This window comes from Lampetra fluviatilis, chromosome 5 (assembly GCF_964198595.1).
Source record: "Lampetra fluviatilis chromosome 5, kcLamFluv1.1, whole genome shotgun sequence".
NCBI lineage: Eukaryota > Metazoa > Chordata > Hyperoartia > Petromyzontiformes > Petromyzontidae > Lampetra > Lampetra fluviatilis.
In genome coordinates this window covers 3,433,389-3,453,340 of record NC_136279.1, presented here as the reverse complement: position 1 = coordinate 3,453,340, position 19,952 = coordinate 3,433,389, and the positions used below count along the sequence as shown (strand labels likewise).

Sequence of the window (19,952 nt, the reverse complement as noted above, 5' to 3'; positions counted from 1 at the left end):
GCAATACACAAGACAATGATGGCTCTGAAAAAGAACAATCCATCCCTGAAGTGCATCCTGCACACACCTCTGAAGGACACTGCAGTAGAGTTCACAGATATATTTATTTTTACATCACGCAGGCACTTATGCACGTTTTGGCACGGGCCCACACACAACGCGTGTGCAGGCGAGCATGTAATATAGTAGCTGTGTACATATATTTACCTTAATAGGTCATTTATACCCTTTCAAGTAGGGTACACGTATTCAATGATTGCGTCACTCCGGTGGCAGGGGCGGAATGTACATGGAGTGCTCACGTCACAACCAGAAACTCAAAAGTTCGGCTCGGGGTTGACTCAACATATCATCTCCTCCAGGGTCGATGAATATCATTCTACGTCAACAGCTGTCATCCAGAAGAGATACCGGCCTGTGCCGTATGAACGTGGGATTTTAAACATTTGTCTACAGAGATGATCATCAGCCCAATGTTTGTTTGAGCAGGAGACACTCTGAATTGACTGTGTATATATATTTTAAAAACCAAGGTATCTTTCTAAAGGCATTCTTCTCTTAGACACGACACATTAATTTTCTTCTGGATTATCCTTTATGGTTTCTCCCTGTAGTGGAAAATTACAAGTTATTTCAAAATATTTAAGTCGGTGGCTTCATCTTTTAGTCTTCCTTAAAGTCAATAGCTCAGCAGCGCCATCTGCAGCCTAGGAAGCTAGACAGTGGGGGGGGGGGGCGCAGCGGTGGGGGGGGATGCCAAGGGCCCAATCTCGAAAGGCGGCATACATTCTCCGGTGTAAAGTATTCCCTTTACACAGTGTATGTTCGCATACACAGCTCAAAAAGGGTTGGCATCCAATAAAGAAATTCGAAGGAGTCATTCAGGAGCAGTCATTTCCACCGGCGGTTCTGAGCCAGTGGGGGAAATTCCACATTGATGCCAGAGGTCAGCTTATCCAAATGAAAGTCATTGCTGACTTCCAAAAAACGTAACTCATTTACTCGAGCCCTGAGGAATGACAGGCTCTTGTAGCCGGTGTGGGAATTGACCTTCTGATTACGAGTCGCGCACTCCGACCTCACCACACTATCCATATATATACAAACAGTGACAAGCAGAGAAACAAACAGCAATTGAACACCTCCACAAGGCCTAGGCCACAACACGCAAACTATCACAAAGGGCGGCATGTTCCTCATACTGTAAACAAGGCTCACATTTAAGAACTTTACCGAGACACAGCAACATAACAAAATAACTTCAGCATTACTCGTCTACGATACGAGACACGCTTGAGTTTCTTCAATCGGGTGTGTGTGGCAATCTTTTACGAAAGGGCACTGCCAGCGTGCAACTTGGATACTACGAGCAGTCAGTCACCTGTGAAAGATGCTCCTCATGGCGCTTGGAGCTCACACGATGAGACACACGACACAACAGCAGACCGACGCCACGACACTGCGCACACCTATTTCCTGATCAAAGAGCTGCGCCTTGTTGGGACTGGGCCCCAAATCGCCACACCACCGCCAACGCCTACACACGCAGAGCACACACCCTCAAAAATGCTCGCGACAAAAGCGAGAAGCCTCCAGAGTAAAGAGCTAAAGCAAGCTAACAGACGTCATGCGATGGTAGACTGTAAGAGAAACCCTATCCGCAGCGTGGAATGGTTTCTTGCCAAACCCCAAGGAAAATTGCACACAAGCGAGCGTGTCAACAGTGCGATCAGCAATTACGAATTTGACTTTTACGAAAATAATAAAAATGATTGACAAAAAATTCAACAGTCAGCTGGAAAAAAAAAGACGTGTCCCAGCAACAAAGCTACAAATACTGCAGAGCTACGCTACACACAGAAAATATTATATTGTTTTGTGTTACTTTGTGCCAAATTGCACACGTACTTAAGATCTAAATGGAAAATAGCCCGAGCCGTCTTGAGTCTTGACAGCTCCATGCGGTCAGCAAAACAGGTTTGCAACTGCATCAAGAAGTATTAATTTCACCCTGCCAAGCCCTGCAGAGCCATGCAGACTCCTAAGCTCTACGGGGTGAGCAACGTGAATGTCACAGCTTCACCACGGTTCCACCACGTGTCTTCCAAATCTCACAGCTGCATGGCCACGAGTTGGAAACATTGTTGGGTGGGCAGGGAAACAAGTAGCTTTTCACAGGCGATAACGTTCCCAAAGTGACAGGCAGCTTAAAAAGTATTAAAATACATTCAATATTATTGCAAACAAGTCAGCCTATAGAGATTTTTATTAAGTAACTATAGTTGCAGGAGAGCTTTTTATATTTAAAACAAATACAATACCGTTGCAAAATGTTTGTACGGCGAGATCTCACTCCATATAGGGCCTGGGTGGATGAGTTGATCTAAAATTGAAGCTCATGGGCCATGTGGTCATCAAAACTGGTTGGGTAAAACCAGTTTTGCAAAAATTCGTCAAAATTGGCGAGATGAGCTATGGGCGTGGTTCTCCTCCAGTGATCCCTCTTGGCCTGGGTAATTACTTCCCAACTAATTAAACTCAGTCTATAGATAAATATAATACACGGTAGCGTGTTTTCACTTAAAAATTTCTTCCTGTGATATCCACGGGGCTTATGGCAAAAATGTTATGAACTGATCGTAGGCAAGTTTCACAATCGGTCTTTAAATGACACCGACACTTTTAAATGTCCTTTCTTTTGGCAAGTCGTCACATCAGACTATTTTTATTGCCATCTCCAGTCGCGGTGTTTCTATGTCCACTATCCAACAGACTTTTGTAACCACCTGGCAGCAGTGACATTCGAATCACCAACTCCGCTTAAAACATTAGTTCCCAACTCGTGGTTCACGGACAACTAGTGGTACATGCAAGGTCGTGGGAGTGGCCCGTGGAACTGTTGCACAGATGCTACGATTCAGAGTAGTTTTAATTTTTTTAAATGTTATCGGTGCGTGGAAAATTAAACAATTAATGGATGCAAGCCATCAGGAAACGGCAACATCAGGATTTGCATTTGGATGGGGTTGTCTAGAATGAGACCCAAGCATGCTGCCTCGCCTCGGCGAGAGATCACTCCTCTACACAGGATGAGGCACCAAGAGCCTTTTCTGCTGTTGGGACGGCCGAATCGTAGACTGTAAACAATGCACCCTCTGCATCATTCTCTCCTAAGGGCAGGGCTGAACTCAGTACGGCATGTACCAAGCCTGCAATGCATTGCTTAGAATTAGCAGTCAAAACATCGGAACTAAGAAGACAAATGTGGTTACGCATGGTACTTCATTAAAAGCTATCGGATGCCAACGTGAATACGCGATCCTCACCAGTGATCCGTCACAATGATGCTTCACACCATCGTACAAGCATTGGCCAAGGTAAAAACAAAAATTCAAACACAATGCCGCTAATGCCACCACATGTTGCAATTAAGTTGTTCAACCAGATCCCACAACTGATGAAGGTCACAACTGCTTGAGCTACAAGGACCACATCGACAGTATGCCACCATCTAGCTATAAGTTTACCCCTATATGTGACACCCTCTGAATGCACACACCAATGCCCGTCTCTTTAGCCTTTGCTTCTGCATGCTGCACACACACGTCCCATCGATGGCAACCAACCTTTCCTCACTAAATCTACAATTCCTGCCACGTACCATTTCGAATCATATCCTGCATTGAATTTCGAGCAATCTCTGCATGCACGTGTACGTAAAAGACCAAAAGCGTCCTTTGTAGTTGTTTTATCAGTCCAGCTCTTTGACCAACACAATAATGCAGATAAATACTCCCGGACCCAGGCACCGCTATCTTTATACTTAAGTTATGATTTTATTCCTCCCAAGCGTTTTTATATAGTCCATCAAAAAAACCTGCCCTCCTAAAGCAAGACATCTCACTTGACCTACTTCTCAAAACTCCCGACACATTACACACATTCATAACCAAACACACAGAGTCGTCCATTACCGACACACTCACTTCCTCCTGACAACTGCTCCACCGGTGTATAGTCTCATGCCTTATAACGGTCATCCCATTGAGTTTCTAAAAAACGAATCTTAAGGCTGCGGGGGTGTCCAGTCTTCGTGCCTAACACGCTGCTGAAAAAAACGAGAAACTCCCTAGCGCCGAGGTTCTAGCTAACGAACCTGCGACACGGCTGAAACCCGGCAGAGATTTAGGAAGATGGAATTATACAGAAAGATAATGCAGCTCACCGTCAACGACCACTGTGATAATAATGCCCAATCATGGGAACGGCATTGATACACATTGCGCGTGTCTTTAAATAAGATGAAATATAATTAAGACGAAAATCTCTGACCAAACAGGAGTGCTGGGCAAAAAACACCAAATATGGCAGTAAATCTGAGGCAGTGTCGTCTCACATCTGGTTTAACTTTACATCAAACCATAGTGGGACAGAGCAAATCCTTTTTGCTAAAAATAAAAAATAATCATTCACAGCCCCTTGGTCAATCCATTGCTCAAGGCAGTCCAATGCCATGTGCGTACGTATGTTGAACTTCTTTCACGCCGCACGTAGCCAACCGTGGGTGACCGGGATTTTCTTTTACCATACTTCTGAGCTCAGGGACTTGCGCAACAGCTACACCTTTCCCTCGAAAATTACAGAAAATAAATACATCACATCTGTCATCAAAGTCAATACAAATGCAAGCGATTATATGAAATGAACTGGGTGTAAATGTCATGATCTGGTAAGCAGTGGTTTGTATGTTAATGACAAATGCCTCTGGAGGTTTCCCAACATGATGGGAAGTAGACAGAGTACAAGTAGGCAGCTGATCTGTCTATTCAACAATTCTCTATGCAACAAATAGCACTGCGTAGGTGTTCAACTCGAAACCACTTTAAGATGGTTGTGAAAATGTCCACATTGTTACGACAGGGGCCAATCTATGCACAGAATGATCACCGTCAACCTCTCACAAAGAGTTTCCCCCCCCCCACCCTCTGTTGACCCGCAGGGAAATGATCACGTCTGCTGAAAAGATGTGAACTCAAAACCTTCAGATTGTGAGTACTAATCATGACACAAACCAGGCCTATCTGTGAGCATGAGGGTTTTTCAGAGTTAGCCATTCATGTGCAGGTTTTTTTCCCTTCCAGTTTCGTCTCACGAGGAACTGAATAAACATCTCAAGCAGGGTCACTCCTAAAATAATCTTGAGACCCGATTGAGGCTTTTTCTGACCAACCGCAGGTCAATTACAATTAGGAGAATTTAGCAATATATCTGGACCCGTGGAACGATAATTAGAGCACGCAACCCACAAATGGTACGTTTGTAAGTTAAAATTATCTTCAGATGGTCAATTATCATCGCTTTGGGGTTGAAAAATTAGGACTACTTGTAAGTCAATAGTGGCAGTTCAACAGAGAGATTTTTCCCCCAATTATAGGCAGAAAGCATTTTGACCACTGGTTGAGAACCAGAACAAATAAGAAGGCCGTTCCAACTACATTTGAGCATTGAAACATTTTGAAAACTACTTAAAATTTTGTACAGGATGGCTCTGACGAGTGAAATGTTCCGAGGTTAAGTATCGCTGGGCAACTCATTCAGTCACCTTGCATTTTGGCAACCTTGACACTGCAGCAGAGTAATGCACGTGAGCTCGCCCCACGCATCGAGATTGGTGCCATGGCACGAGCCATTCGCGCACTGTGCCCGCTCACTCGCCAATCTTACAGCAGTCGCACGCTGCCACCACCCCTATTAACACAGTCGCGTACGTACGCGCGCACCCTTGATTTCACCACGAGATGAACAACGAAAAACCCATTGAGACTAATGAAACAACATTCCCTCTTTTGCAAGGACGACCCTGGTTCCTTGTGTCATCATGCCAGACTGGGCTTTGCATCCCTACACCAACACAGGGATGTGCCTTTCCTGCATCGCTTAAAGACTGCACGCTGAGAAGCACGGTCCATTTAATGCCGAGGGGCAGGGAGGGCAGAAGAGTAGGCTTTGTGCCCGTTTCATTTAAAACCGTGAAAGTAATTTCAGACTTGGCTTCATAAACACGACGATCGACTCTGCTACCGGGCGTAAACACCAGCGGCGGTGGCAATCCCAGACATTAAAAGTTTACACCCCTGTTTTGAATGTGGGACGCAAGACCCAGTCTGGCGCTCGCGCCGAACACAGAATACACGAACGTCTCGCGATAGGCTCTTTCACCTTAACAAATTGGATTATTGGCAAGGCGAAAGTTAATCATTGGGGCCTCTTGAGTGCCAGACTTTTAAATGGGTACGCTGGCACTCGAGTTTGAACCACGGGCAGAGGCAATTACGTACTTAACTCGGACGCATATCTCAATGAATCACTTGAGATTTGACAAGTCAAATGGTTGCTCGTGACGTCCGAGTGGCAGACCTATGCGCCTGGTGTTGCGAGGCCTTCCAAGTGATAACTCAATCCCCAAAGATAGATTGCATTTATTTATTTCAGCAGGAAGGTTCCCAATGGAGGTGCTAGCCTCGATTTCATGGGCATCCTATGACGGTATAGATGTTGTACAGTCCATATCTTAGTTACACAAGCATATTCTTGGTTCTTTCGGCAAAGTCACGTAGAAGGGAAATAATAAAATAATAAAAATATTAAACAATAAAATGATCACGACGTTTCGACTGCAACACAGCTGACCCTCTAAGACCTGCTCAGAGCTAAGCACATCATATCTCCGGTGCTGATAAAACGAAGTACCATCACTGTGGTAGGCGCAACAGTGGCAGCACTTTGAAGACATCGGCGGGAACTGTGGAGCAACGTAAGTAGAGGAATAATGAGTGTGAAGTGTGTTCAGGGGAACGTGCTAGCACCTTTGGACGCACCTCTTTCACTTCCTTTTCCACCTCTTCACTCTCTTCTTCTTCTTCATCCGACAGATCGTGGTCATTTTCGTCGCTCTGAGACTGAAGCAACAGCCCACACACAGATACAGAGAGAATTACACACAGATGCACACATGCAGACAACAAACACACAATAAATAAATAGGCCTATCTGCATTTTCATCTTTTCAGGGGACGGTAAAATGAACACCACTTTTTTGCTACAATGCAGACAACATTGATCATGAAAACTAAATGTTAATTCACCGATTGGTTTAAAATTGCGATGCCAGGGGTCTCAGAGGGCATTGCCGCCACCTTTAAATTTTAATGTTCATGCATACACTTTTATTTTTCAAATAACCGATTTCAAACAGTGAATGTCACTCTTCAGTAGACTTCTGAAGGTCACCGAGACCCATTTTTCAAACATCTCCAATTCCTCTAAGAACGAAAAATTACAAAGATACACATCTTGCAATACTCTTGCTGGGTGGCATTATGACACATTCTCAACGAACAATTAACATGAGTTTAAATGCCGGTTCAGGGTAAACTCAGAATATCATCCCTCTATTGTCAAAAAAGTGAATAGCACTTGGGTCAACAGAGCAAATCTAAAATCAACTATGGCCCAGTCACAGGAACGTGGAATTTCCACCACTTCAACAGCATCAGAGTTGACTGCCTCAGAACGTCCAAAAGGGAATGGTGTGCATCACCGACTTTGGCGCTTTCGACGCGAAAATGTGCCGTTCAACGCGCCGAGCGGCACGTAAAGGTTAAAACAATCACGAAAGCCAATTACGTTCATTAGCGCCGCGATAATGGAGCGCCTTCATTGCAGAGGCAATCTAAGAGAACCGCTCACATTAAATCACTGCGTGGGCTTAACGGTCGCTCGGCACGGCGCAACGTGATTTACAAGAAGATGGGGGGGGGGGGCACCTTGCACCCATCAGTACAGAGCGTGCCCAGCAGAGGGAGGCATGTCATCATGGGACAAAAACCCGCTGCTGGAACGAGACGGCATGTGCCTGGGCATGACCAAAGACATCGAGCAAATGCCACTTGGTGTCTGAGCAAATTAACACATTTTGGACGACCTAAGTAAACGGCAGGCGTGACGCTGGGCGATCAAACTAACGGCGGAGTGGCAGCTGAACGAAGCAATGGGTCCAACAGGAATGTTAGCACCGCGGAGATGGGGAGTGATGAGATTTTCACAGAAATCAACGGATTTTGTGTCAGGTGACGCTTGAGGAGTGGCGACAGCATGGTGAGGCCTTCATCCACAGTGGACAGATCATGGCTTTGTTAAATGCGCATGCGTATGTATGCGAGTACACAAGCTACTAATTGGATAAAAAATATATGGCCAAACTAATTGGATAAAAAAAAAATATGGACAAGTGCAATTTCATTGGAACCAGAATGACCGAAACATTATAGTACAATGACTAGTTACCGAATGGTTACTTCCTGATAATGTTATCCTTTAATTTTTAGCAACAAGCTGCACTTCCATCGCCACATAGATCACCATCCATGTTTTTCCTTGCGTTGCATTGATCATGATCATCGGCGTTGTTGCTTAAGTCATTCCACGTCAAGTTATAATTCCCCCCCCACCCCCCCCCCGCCTGCGTGGAGTTACGGTGGTGGCAACGCGGCTTGTGCCACGGCGTGTCGCGCAATGCCGCTCAATCTGCCAAAGCCGATTTTTGTTGGCTTGATTATGTTTAATAATTTATATTCCTGTTTATGTATTCATGATTTCCTTGTACAACATCTCGAGATGCTTCTGAATGCTTACAAGTGCTACTATACGAATACAATTATTACTATTACAATTATGCAATTTGGTACTGGTGCGGACAAAAACTATATTTACATGATCATCTTGCATGGAGTTGACCAACTTTGAAGATTACGAGAAAGCCCTTCGAATATCATACTACCCTACACTGGGGAGGGGGGGGTCTCTGGTTAAATCATTTGCGGTTGCCTGAATTTGAGCCAGTGGGTGCCAGCAGGACTGGCTCAGTAGCACTGACACAGCAATTATGAACAGAACAAGCCACTGGGTCACCTCATTAATTCAATTCTTACCACGGGATGTGTACAATATACTCCTTAACAATTTTACATAACTGGCTGCAGCCTGTTTACCACTAACAAAGAGCAGCCTTGTGTGAAAGGGGTTTGCATGATTACAAAAGTCTGCTCAACTGCACGCACATTCCCTTGTAACAATTTAAACGTCCTTTATGCTTGTTATTTTTTTGTTATGCGGCTGGCTGGCACTGTACTCGTAGGCACTTGACAACAATTGAAAGGCTGCGTGTTCAGATCTCAGTCAAGGGTCAACGCAGGACATCACATCTCCAGGATCGAAAAAATGAGTACATTTTTGCGTGACGTTAACAGCGGTTGCTGTGAGGAAGAGACTGACCTCCACCATGCAAATGTGGAACTTTCGCTGGTGAACATCGTGGAGCAGGGTGGCTAACAGATATGAGGACAGCTCTATCCCTCGCTCAAAGCCAGGCATTTCATGTTTCATTGCCTCTCCGTATGATGGCGAGTGAAAGAGTGTGGCAACAGCTAACAGTCGTTTGAAATGCACATCAAAGATCCTTGTAACTTCTATTACCCTTTCAGATTTATTTGATTGAAAAAAAAAAGTTTGAAGTAGCTCAGAGAAGCTGTGCCTGTTATTTCCCGGTCCATGTTACAATGCTCCTGGACTTTCTCTTATTGTTATGCAGAAATTACCATGAGGGCAATGTGGCCACTAGACCCAGCTTCTGTTCGCATGGCCAAACAGCTGCTAAAAAGAGGCTCGTGGGTTCCAATTATAGCAGTTATCTGTCCGTCCCGGCGCGTGATGTCACTCCACATGAGGCTCCCCCCCCACGTGACGTCACTCCACATTCGGCCCACCCCCGTCATTAATATTCATGAGTTGGTGGATTTTTACACGACCGCAGAGGAAAGTAGAGCTGAATTAAATAATTTACTACGCAAAGTCACTTCAAATATGAAATTTCTTTACAGAAAGTGACGGTAAAAAATAAATCTACGCAGCATAGCGCAACATCCGTGCGTGACGTCACTGCAAAAGAGGCCCCCCCCCCCCCCTCATTAATATTCATGCCCGCGTGGAAATTTACACTAACGCACAAGAAGATCGCGCACTCCACATTCCGCACCCCTCCCCAATAACCATTGGTGGGTGACGTCACTCCACATGCCGCACCCCTCCCCAATAACCATTGGCGGGTGACGTCACTTCTCATGGGGCAACCCCCCCCCCTCATTAATAATCATGAGCTGAACAATTTTTCGATTAAATATTTCAGATTTACTGCAATATACTCCCGTCCTTGGACGGGCAAAAAAGCTAGCCCAAGAAGAACCACCTTCAAAGATTCTAGCAGACAAAATGCTATCCATTTGCAACTTCTAGAAAATACATGGGAAATGTTTCAATGCATGCATGAGTACAAATGAAAATCCCCTTATTAACAGGCGCATGATATACAATTTAAAACCGTCATCATATTAGTTTGGATAGTCTCATGATGATTGGAATAAAATAAAAATCTAAACAAGCGGGTAACGCATGTAATCCCGTTAAACCATCAAAGCATAGTTATATTAACCCCATAAGTGCATGGGTCTTTTGGACCAATGTTTCCCAATATCACTTATCAAAATAAAGAAACGCAACTTGCAGTTTATTAATTGAATCATTTAGTCGCACAAAATCCACGCGGGCAGGGCAATTATTTCTGAAAATAATGATAAAGTAGAGTCGGCAGAGGCATTATTGGCCTATTTTCTTAAGAATTTTCCCGTTCGTGTGTTAAAGAACCTCCGTAAATAATGAACAACCACATCTCCAGTAACCTTTAATTTCAACCAGTTGCTGTTCACTTTAATTTCATATATATGTGTCATTAAGTCTTGGCTTTCGTGACTGTAGGAATTCATATTCTTTGGGTCTTCAGGTAAAGCCACGTAAATAGAAAAATAAAAAAATAAAATGTTCTGCCTCCGCAGCTATCCCGCTACATTTTTTCACCTGATGACGATTGCTTGTGTTGCGATCCAAACGTCGTGATATTTTTTTGTAAATTATTTTTCTATCTACATGACTTTACCGAAAGACCCAAAGAATATTGGGTGTCATTGTTAAAGAACATTTATTTTTATTAAAGACACGTTTTATAGTTTATTTCTTCAGTTAAATTCATACTGCTACCTTTGTTTCATGACTATGGGATTACCGCTTCCCAAGAAGCCTTGCAGAAACTGGATGTTGATTCATCCAAGTGCATTGCGGCATTTAAAAGGAACCAACTGAATTGGCACAAAACGGGTGGCGATTTTCCCATTTCTCGGCCCAATGCAGTGACGGGGGCTGCCTTCCGCCTGCCAACGCATGACTCATACCCCCCCCCCCCCTGGTCGATCGTGATAAATGCAACACAATGTGGATTTATAAGCATACCGGTGTAAGCGCATCTAAAATCAAGGGAGAATGCGTATCGAGAGGCCTTATAAAGGTGGGCGATATTTGTGAAAGGGGAGAATTCATTATTATTGTTGTTGTTGTACAAAGAAACTGGGTATTCTGTGAGAGTAGGGGGGTATGGATTGGCAAGGGAAGACTAGTTTGATAAGCGACAATAACAAGGAATACGCTGGATTTTAAAAGTTACTGAGTGTCTTAGGCAGAGGGGAAAAGAAAGGTGTCAAGTCTGCACTTGCCCAGGGGGAGTTAGTCGGCAGTGTAAACGGTCAACGCGAGGTAGTCCCACACAACAGGAGACTTGAGATGGGCAGCAGCTACCTCCACCACGAATGCGCACTAATGGCGCACGTAAGCTCTTCGGGACAACGCCGAGCAGAGGGCCACTGTGGATGTGACCAGCTGTTTGGTTCCCCTTATAAAGGCTATCCATGGTACATAGACTTATTAGTTACCGAGCAAATGAGTGAGTGAATAGTAAGCGAGTGATGCGCGTGATGCGAGTGAATGATTTGTTAGCAAGCGACCGATGCGAGTGAATGACCGATTTGTGAGCGAGTGAGCGACGAGTGAGTGGGCGATTTGTTTGTGAGCGAGTGACTTAAGAGAGCGAGCGAGACAGAGAGAGGCATCAAGTAGTCACACACTCACGTCGGGGCTCATGAAGGACACGCCGGTGGACCTGCGCTTCTCCCGTGGGCGGCGCCGATCCCGCACCACCGACAACTTGTTCTTGCCCTTGTCTCCCTCCGTCTGGCTGTCCTCCTCGCCCGAATCTCCTGTGGCACAGCAGCGACCGCGCGGTCACTCGCAGTTCCACGGTGACAAGGCAACGGAATTGTGAAACCGTCCAATGTCACTACTTGGGGAAGCAATAGGGGCAGTGATTGTTAACAGACGTGAAGAAACGCCAAGGAGGCTTCCTTTTGCGGACAGAAACCTTGACTGCATGAGCAAGGACCCCTTTCGTAAAATATTTTCACAGGCGAATTCACAGCAATTTCCCCAAACAAAATAATTTGGGGAGGCAACTCATCTCAAGTTCAGAAACCGATTGCCAGCAGAATAAACTCCACATTGCTATGGTGGGGGCAGGTTTATTCACAGGGGTACCACTTCTGACTTCCCTCCAAGCAGGACTTATTTTATTGATCCCAGAAGACTGAAGGGATTATTTTAACCCCAATCAGGAATGTAACTCGCAACGTTACGATAGATATGAGATAAATATGATATCATTTTAATAGGAACAGACGTACCATTCAAGACAGATGCTCAACATGTTTTCTATACATCTGTACTGGGGGAGGAGGGGGTGCAGGACTGGTTCTGACATCACTCGCAAACTGATCTTAGGCCATGGCCAGGAATCGAACTCAGGTTGCTGGGTGAAAAGCGTAGCGCGCTAACCATTGTACCACTACTCCACCCAAAATATATAAATACGTACAACGCAATAAGATTACTGCTGCGCAACACGCGAAACAATGACATTCAACCGCACGCATGTGTTATGCAGAACTTATTTCGCACCGTACGTAGGCAACCGTGCTAATCGGATGTGCGAAATGCATAGCAAATACGGTGCCCCCCTTCCCTGCCGCCCGCGGTGCCACCATTACCCCTCTCTGGCTCCACGACGGTGACCGTGGGCACACGGGTCGAACCAATGCCGCCGAGACCCGACCCCGTGCTCCCTCCGCCGCCCGCCCTCCCCACCGGTGACCCCCCGCCCGCCGGCGCCAGCGACGCCGAAGGGCGCAACCTCTGGTAGGCACCGTCCTGCGTCTGACGAGGCAAAAGGGGAAGGGGGGAGGGAGAAAAAAAAAAATAACACGAGTCGATCGTCGAGATGAATTGCGCGCAGATTTCGTGTTCGTTTGGGTTAAGCCGCGGCGTATTCCAGCTCAAATGAGCGAGGTGTGGCGCTCATCTGTCGGGGGCCTGAAGGAAACGGTGGAAATCCACATTCTACAATTCTTATTGGATGGCCACTGTGAACTTACAACCATATGATACTGATGTTGCCAATCACAGAAGAATGATGAGCAGAGTCGATCCCCAAACTGGAATTTGAAATCGCGGATGTTTTTCTGATCGTTGAGCACTGCAGCACCACGCAAGATTATGTTCATTGGTCTGCCAATTATATTCCAACCAACTATAACCCCATGAACACTGCAGAAATACGGCGACAGCAAAAAAATGAAAACATTGACACTTCAGTTACAATTTTAAAAACATTCCACATAAATAAAACAAGTTATCCACATTTCTGCCACGGCAATTTAACCCATTATCCCCCCAAAACCTCGATTAAATGCATACCATATTGAATGGTGGCTGGTTTAATAGAGCACTATTAAAGTGAAAGGCCATCAAATGTAATGTGCTTGTACATGTACAGCCCTTTTGTTAATGTGTGCTGGATGAAGCCCCCCCCACCCTCCGCGGGTCATGGGGTGTATTGGACCATACTTCACTACACTGGTCACTGCGGGTTGAGGAAGGTGGGGAGCATAGATGTGTGAGCATAGAAGCATGGTAAAAGCATGGATTTTGCCGCACTGCCATCTGCTGCACCTTGGTGGTTGATTAAGAAATAGAACATTTAACAGTTTTCTGCAACGTTTGTTCATTCAAGTGAGCATAAGTGACATTTGTGGCGCAGGGTTGGTGCAAGGCAACGTGGGGGAGTGGCGCCAAGTGATGTAGGGTGGCATAGGGAGGCACATGGATGGTATGGGACAACACAGCCTGTTATGGGGCAGCACTGATTATGCAGCATTAGGTGACTGACATGAGGCTGGTATTTGGGGTCACAGGGTGATATAGGACAACACACTGGATGGCATAGGCCGATATAGAGGGCCCATTGCGTGGCATGGTAGGGCACCAAGGGTCCAAGTGGATTCACAGGGTGGTGATGGTGAGAAGTTTAAAACGTAGCAGGCTTTCGCGACCAGCATTACGTGTCGCAACCCTCCACCACCCGACATGGCCAATCAGTCAAAAATGTGTCACGTTAACAAAATACCAATTAGTCACTTCTTCAGCCCACCGGTGTGTTTGAAGCGTGAATCCACAACTTTTAGAATTTGAGTACGACGTTTCGCTGGTAATTACATCCAGCATCTTCGGGCAATTTGCTTCCGGTTTTAAATAGTGCAGGATGACGTCTTCATTGTTGAACCCCATTAGGTTTCGAGATCAGAGGCGGAGGTGGGGGGGGGGTATTGCAATAATGTAATAGAACAGTAATCAGCCACTTAGCATGTGACTCCTCTATAAGGAATTGCAATGTATTGTGAATTACTTAATAATACGTTTCCAGGCTGCGCTGAGTCTGTAGCTATCACAGCGATTGGAATTATTTGTATCTAATTAGTCTTGGCCAGAAAAAATTAGTTTTGCGTAACACTTCAACGGTATCAAATCAATTGAATGTCCTTGTTGGCAAGCATGCTCTGCCACTACTGACAGTTGTGTTTGAAATAATTTAACATCCCTTTGGTGTTCTTTTAGTCTTATGATCATGTTATGTCCCGTCTGTCCAATAAAGCATTTACCGCATAAGCAATTGATCCAATATACACCTTCTGTTGATAACTTTGGTAATTCATCTTTAGTACAAGACACTATTTATTTTGTGTACCGTACCAAATCTCACTTTAATGTTTTGCTTTTGCAAAACACGGACTAATTTGTCAGTAACTCCCGAGATATATGGTATTTTAATTGTTTTTATAATCTGATCACTTTCAGCAATATTGTTGTTCGGTCTTGGTTTGGCATTCAATGCTCTGTTAATTTGAGCATTATTGTAGCATAAAGAAAATTATGAATTATTATGATGGTGAGAACACAGGAATTGTGTGGTAGAGCGCCAGACTAGAAAGGAATTGCAGATGATGCCATTAGTGGACGGAGTGGGGCAATGGCAAGGTGGTGCGGGGGTTCAGTGCAGAGCGGCATGGGGCGGCGCGGGGGGGTGGGGGGGGAGTGCCCAGCTCACGTCGCTGCCGTAGGTGCGGGAGGGCCGCCCCCGCGCGTCCGACGCCTCCCGTGACTCCGTGTCCTTCTTGTCGTCGAGTCTCTCCGCAGACTCCTTCTCCTCGGGCTGCTCGCGGCCCCCGCGCTTGTCCGAGCCATAGCGTCGGATCTTCTCAGCCTCTTGAAGGTCTGTCAGGGTGACGCCCTGCCCGACGGCGTGGGAGAGGGAGAAAAGAGACACAAAGGGGGGAGAAAAAAAATTGTTGCTTCGTTGCCATGGGTGGTGAAATAAAATTTAAATAAACACGAGTTTTTGGTTTCATCGTCGAATTGAAATGGCATTAACCGATAGGCATTATGGGTCAATGTATTGCAGTAGAATTGTATTAAAGGCTAACTTTATACAGTTTCATATTCTCCCGAGTCTCGTCTGCAGGGCGTCTCAATCACCAATGCTACACCATGGATTCATTTACAAAAAAACTCAACCGAAACCATTTTTCAAATCAAAGCCAATGTATTTACATGCTCACACAAGCAATGGAGTGGTAATTCATCTCTGCTGGTTTCACTGAATCAACAGCGGAAATGCCACATCTATAATGGCGGCTATTATCTGCATGATCACAACCACTGCTGATATTTCAGCAAGTGTGACTCATTGTATCAACCCAAAACAGGTGGCGGACTGAGTTGAGTTGTGTCCCAACTGATTGCGAGTCAAGCCCTCTGACCAGTGTCAGTATCCTGTACTTGGTCCTCTGGCACTCTCGTCATGAGCCCCGTGAGTCTCCTGGACACCAAAACAGGCAAATAGTTTGGAGATGGATTGCGATACCAAGCGAGGCAGCTGGGGGGCAACGTTTGCCCTCTTTAAGCAGCACTGACAAACGTTAACAGCAAAATTTTGCACCGGCTGACATCACAGGCGAGTTTATTTCCTATTTGGGCCTTTTTTTTCCTTAGCTGCCTACAAGCAGCTACATGGGTGGCACTTCCACCGTCACCAAGTTGTAGCACTGCAGGATCGGAGAAACTGGCTGCATTCACCACGTGGTAATAATTACATATACCGACGCATTTTTCTCCTATCCACGGTACCGTGCAAACTTTTCTGTTCATTTTGTAAAACGGTGTCCGACGAGGCAATGCCCACAGAGAGATATTGACCACATCACAGTGATGTAGAACTCCGTTGCTAGCTCAGGATCTCCATTGCAGGCGAGAGCCAGCTCATGCTCATATTTGAAATCGATAATACTGTAGGCTCAACAGACTTTGTCGTGGGCAGAATTTCCATCAACGTACATCAACACCCATGATGGGGTAAAGTGACTTTCGCTTGCCCTTCCCTGTGGACAAACAATTGGATGTCATTGCACACCATCGTCCTATGGATGCCAGCCAGGACGTGTGAACATTCATCGCTCACGCAAAGTCTCACCTGGGTCGACCTACGCGTTTGTCGGGCCTGCCTGGACCTGGCCTTCCTCTGCGACTCCGACTCCTCGTCGCGTACGGGCGTGAGGTATGACCTGCGACCGATATCGCACGCTCGCTCTGTGTATCTTCGTAAGTCAGCCAAGAGGGGTTGAGGGTGGACGAGACTTTGTTCGCACGAGCCTTGTGGGTCGCTCAAGTGTAGCACCGTACACAGTTTATCGAAAGTAGCAATTCGCATAAAGTAACGTGTTTTGAGAATGCGGAATGTCTTAAGAGGATTAGGGGATCTCAAACGAGATAATCAAAATAATTGCAGAGACTTAAAGCCAAACATGTTTGAAAATAAACAGATTATCAATGCTCTAATTGTGCAATTAGAAAAAACAATTAATCCCGAACGTGACAAATTAAGATGTTTAACCACTCAAACGGTAATTGTTGTCATTATCTAACGCCACAATAATGGGACTGTTGAGTCCGTCGCACCCTTAAATGCCGGTATTGGTTTATGGCAGAGATTTTTCTAGCAGAGAGAACAAACCAAATATGGTGGCATTTATTGCGGTTAGAGGCTCCTGGAAAGCCAACTCCAGCCAATGCTAGACAACGAATCTGTTGAGCGGGCTGTAGAACACCGCAGTGGAGTTGTTACCAGCAGCTCAAGCTTCTGCCAACGCCACCTTATTTGGTTTCTCCAACGGCTCAAGAAACCCCCCCCCCAACCAAGGGAAACGGATGTTCAAGAATAACCAAACACATTTCACGCTTACATTTTGGCGACTGCAAGATGCTCATTTAAATATTAAACATTTCTTTTTTAGAAGGAAAAAAAAATCATAATTAACGGGGTAGAGAGTTCACTCATGGGGGGGGGGATGCAACACGCACATTTAATGCCAAGCGTAAGAAACACAATCCACAACAAGCACAAACTGGCTCGCTCAGCAAACAAAGCGACACAAGCAGCAACCATTACGACCGTAACACGGAAAACTGACGGCTAATCTAGGCCAGAGGTGTCAAAATCGTTTTGGCCAGCGGTCCCGTATCCTTCAAGTCTCAAATACAGGAGCATAAATGGGATATTCGACACAATATAAATTTGCACCTCTCGTGATTCAGGTAAGACGCGAACCAATAAACACGAGAGCTTTCTTACCGAAGAGACATACTTAGGCAATGGGTCACACCATGTTGTCAAACACGGCTTTGAAGTTTCATCAATGAGAAAGAATCAAATTCAATGACTTGTTACGTGGAAAATCCCGTAAAGAGCAGTCACCCAGCTAGTTTCCAAGGGAGATTCCGTGGTGCATCGGCACAGGAAGAAAATCCGACATCAAAAGTGATACGTATACGGAAGAAAGAAGATCACTTAGTTCAATTGAATGGAGTCGTTATGTGGAGCGCTAGTCGTGTAACTCTGAAGTCAATGGTATAAAACGTATTTGCGTAAATGCAGTGACGTCACTAGAGAGCTTGACTTGATTTCCAAGTTACAAATTAAGCCTCAATATCATGTTGGCAACTCCAGGACACAGCCTAGGCATGTACCAAAGAGATACGAGTTATTTATCATTGGATTACATCTGGATTGAATTACAGACTAAATATATTATTTTTAAGTGGATTTTCCCCTATTGCCATCTGCATTAAGATTTAGAATAACTTTGGAACTCTCGGTGAGTAGAGCATCACCCATGTGTTATAGAATGGTCGGGAGGATGAGATTTCACAGAAACGTTTCTGCAATCTCCCATCCGACACTTTCCCACAGACCCTGCTACAATGAAAAATGTTCATTGCGTGGCAGTCAAACAAATATACTTATTTGGCAGAGCTAGAATTTTGCAAATTAAGTACAAAACCAAAGTGAGGTCAGTTAAGTGCTCTGTTTTTAAAACCCATGAGAAAACCACTGACGAATACTTCTATAGCTGCATTTACATGAGGGAGCACATTCTAAACATGTCCACTTGTTAAGGACACTAGGGAAGTGGACATCGTTTAAAACAGGCACAGACTCCTGACTGGAACACGAGTGAAGACAAACCAGAGGGGAGTTCGACTAGGTGTCATCAGTGACGTCCACGAAGAAGGATGGACTTACGTTGGGCTTTCCATTCAAAGATTAATGTCCAGAGGTCATCACGGCAAATGTCGCCGATGCAACCACACCTTACGATCGCTTTGTTCCTTCTAGTAGACTCCGCGACTATTGCAGGGTCAACACAAAACCTGCAAAATCTGCTCTTACAGAGTGTGCACATCTGTTTGGCCATCTTTACTTAGAGGCCAGAAACGTATTTTATAGTTGTTTCATTGCGAGTTTGGCCCACTCCCACAATACATAGTTTATTTCATAATTGTCTCTAGAAAAGACTTACTTGCAATATGTTTTTAATAAGTAGTCTGCCAATGCCTTCAAGAGTATTTCGCATTTTGGGGGAATCAGAATTGCCTGAAGCAGTTCCATGAGGCCAGGTCAGATCAACTCACATTGGTTCATGATGTTAACTGCCAGCCTGGTATAAAAAAAAAAACTCTTCAAGTTCTACAGGCCTCACAATCAGGCTTAGCACCCAGATGAATTGGTATTGGCGAGTAACAGGTCTGCCAAATCCATGTCCGTATGTACAGAGTTAAACTTTAATGGATGGACAATGTGGCCTCCCCTATAGTTGTATGGCAGGGGTCACACGGGAGTGGTGAAAGGTCACTTAAAGATAACCAAACTAGTTATGAAACGACAAAGTAGGTCCTTTTAGGCAATTAACCAAGAGGGCGGAGCACTCGAAGTGTGTTGAACCATACACCGACAATCCTGTTTTGACCCACTTGTAGTGTCAGACTTAAGAATGGGACACTAAAGTTGTAAGGCTAACGGACTTATAATGCTCAAATGAACTACTCATAAAGGTAATGGCCATAAATATAATTGTGTTTCTAATTTAGCAATTGATACTTCGAAAGATTTTCCAAGTATGAGGGTAACTGATAAAAAAAAATCAATGGAACTGTGAACCTGTCGAATTTTGTGGTTGGATGTGAAAAATGTAGCAGCTTATAATCCTACAAAAAAGCTCTTTATTACGAGT

At 45.0% G+C, this 19,952-nt stretch overlaps 1 protein-coding gene across 10 annotated transcripts in view; it reads right to left on the bottom strand.

Annotated features, from left to right (window-relative positions):
• The window catches only part of LOC144932429 (protein phosphatase 1 regulatory subunit 12A-like), a 105,957-nt gene that overhangs the window by 21,327 nt on the left and 64,678 nt on the right, over window positions 1–19,952 (bottom strand). For 8 of the 10 annotated variants that reach the window (XM_078856471.1, XM_078856472.1, XM_078856480.1 and 5 more), the window contains 5 exons: window positions 16,856–16,946; window positions 15,434–15,616; window positions 13,041–13,206; window positions 12,070–12,197; window positions 6,867–6,959 (listed from right to left, as the gene is read on the bottom strand). In XM_078856471.1, coding sequence (XP_078712597.1) covers window positions 6,867–6,959; window positions 12,070–12,197; window positions 13,041–13,206; window positions 15,434–15,616; window positions 16,856–16,946 — 661 coding nt within the window. The remainder of the gene's footprint in view (window positions 1–6,866; window positions 6,960–12,069; window positions 12,198–13,040; window positions 13,207–15,433; window positions 15,617–16,855; window positions 16,947–19,952) is intronic. The other 2 variants (XM_078856473.1, XM_078856475.1) reach the window with 1 other exon arrangement.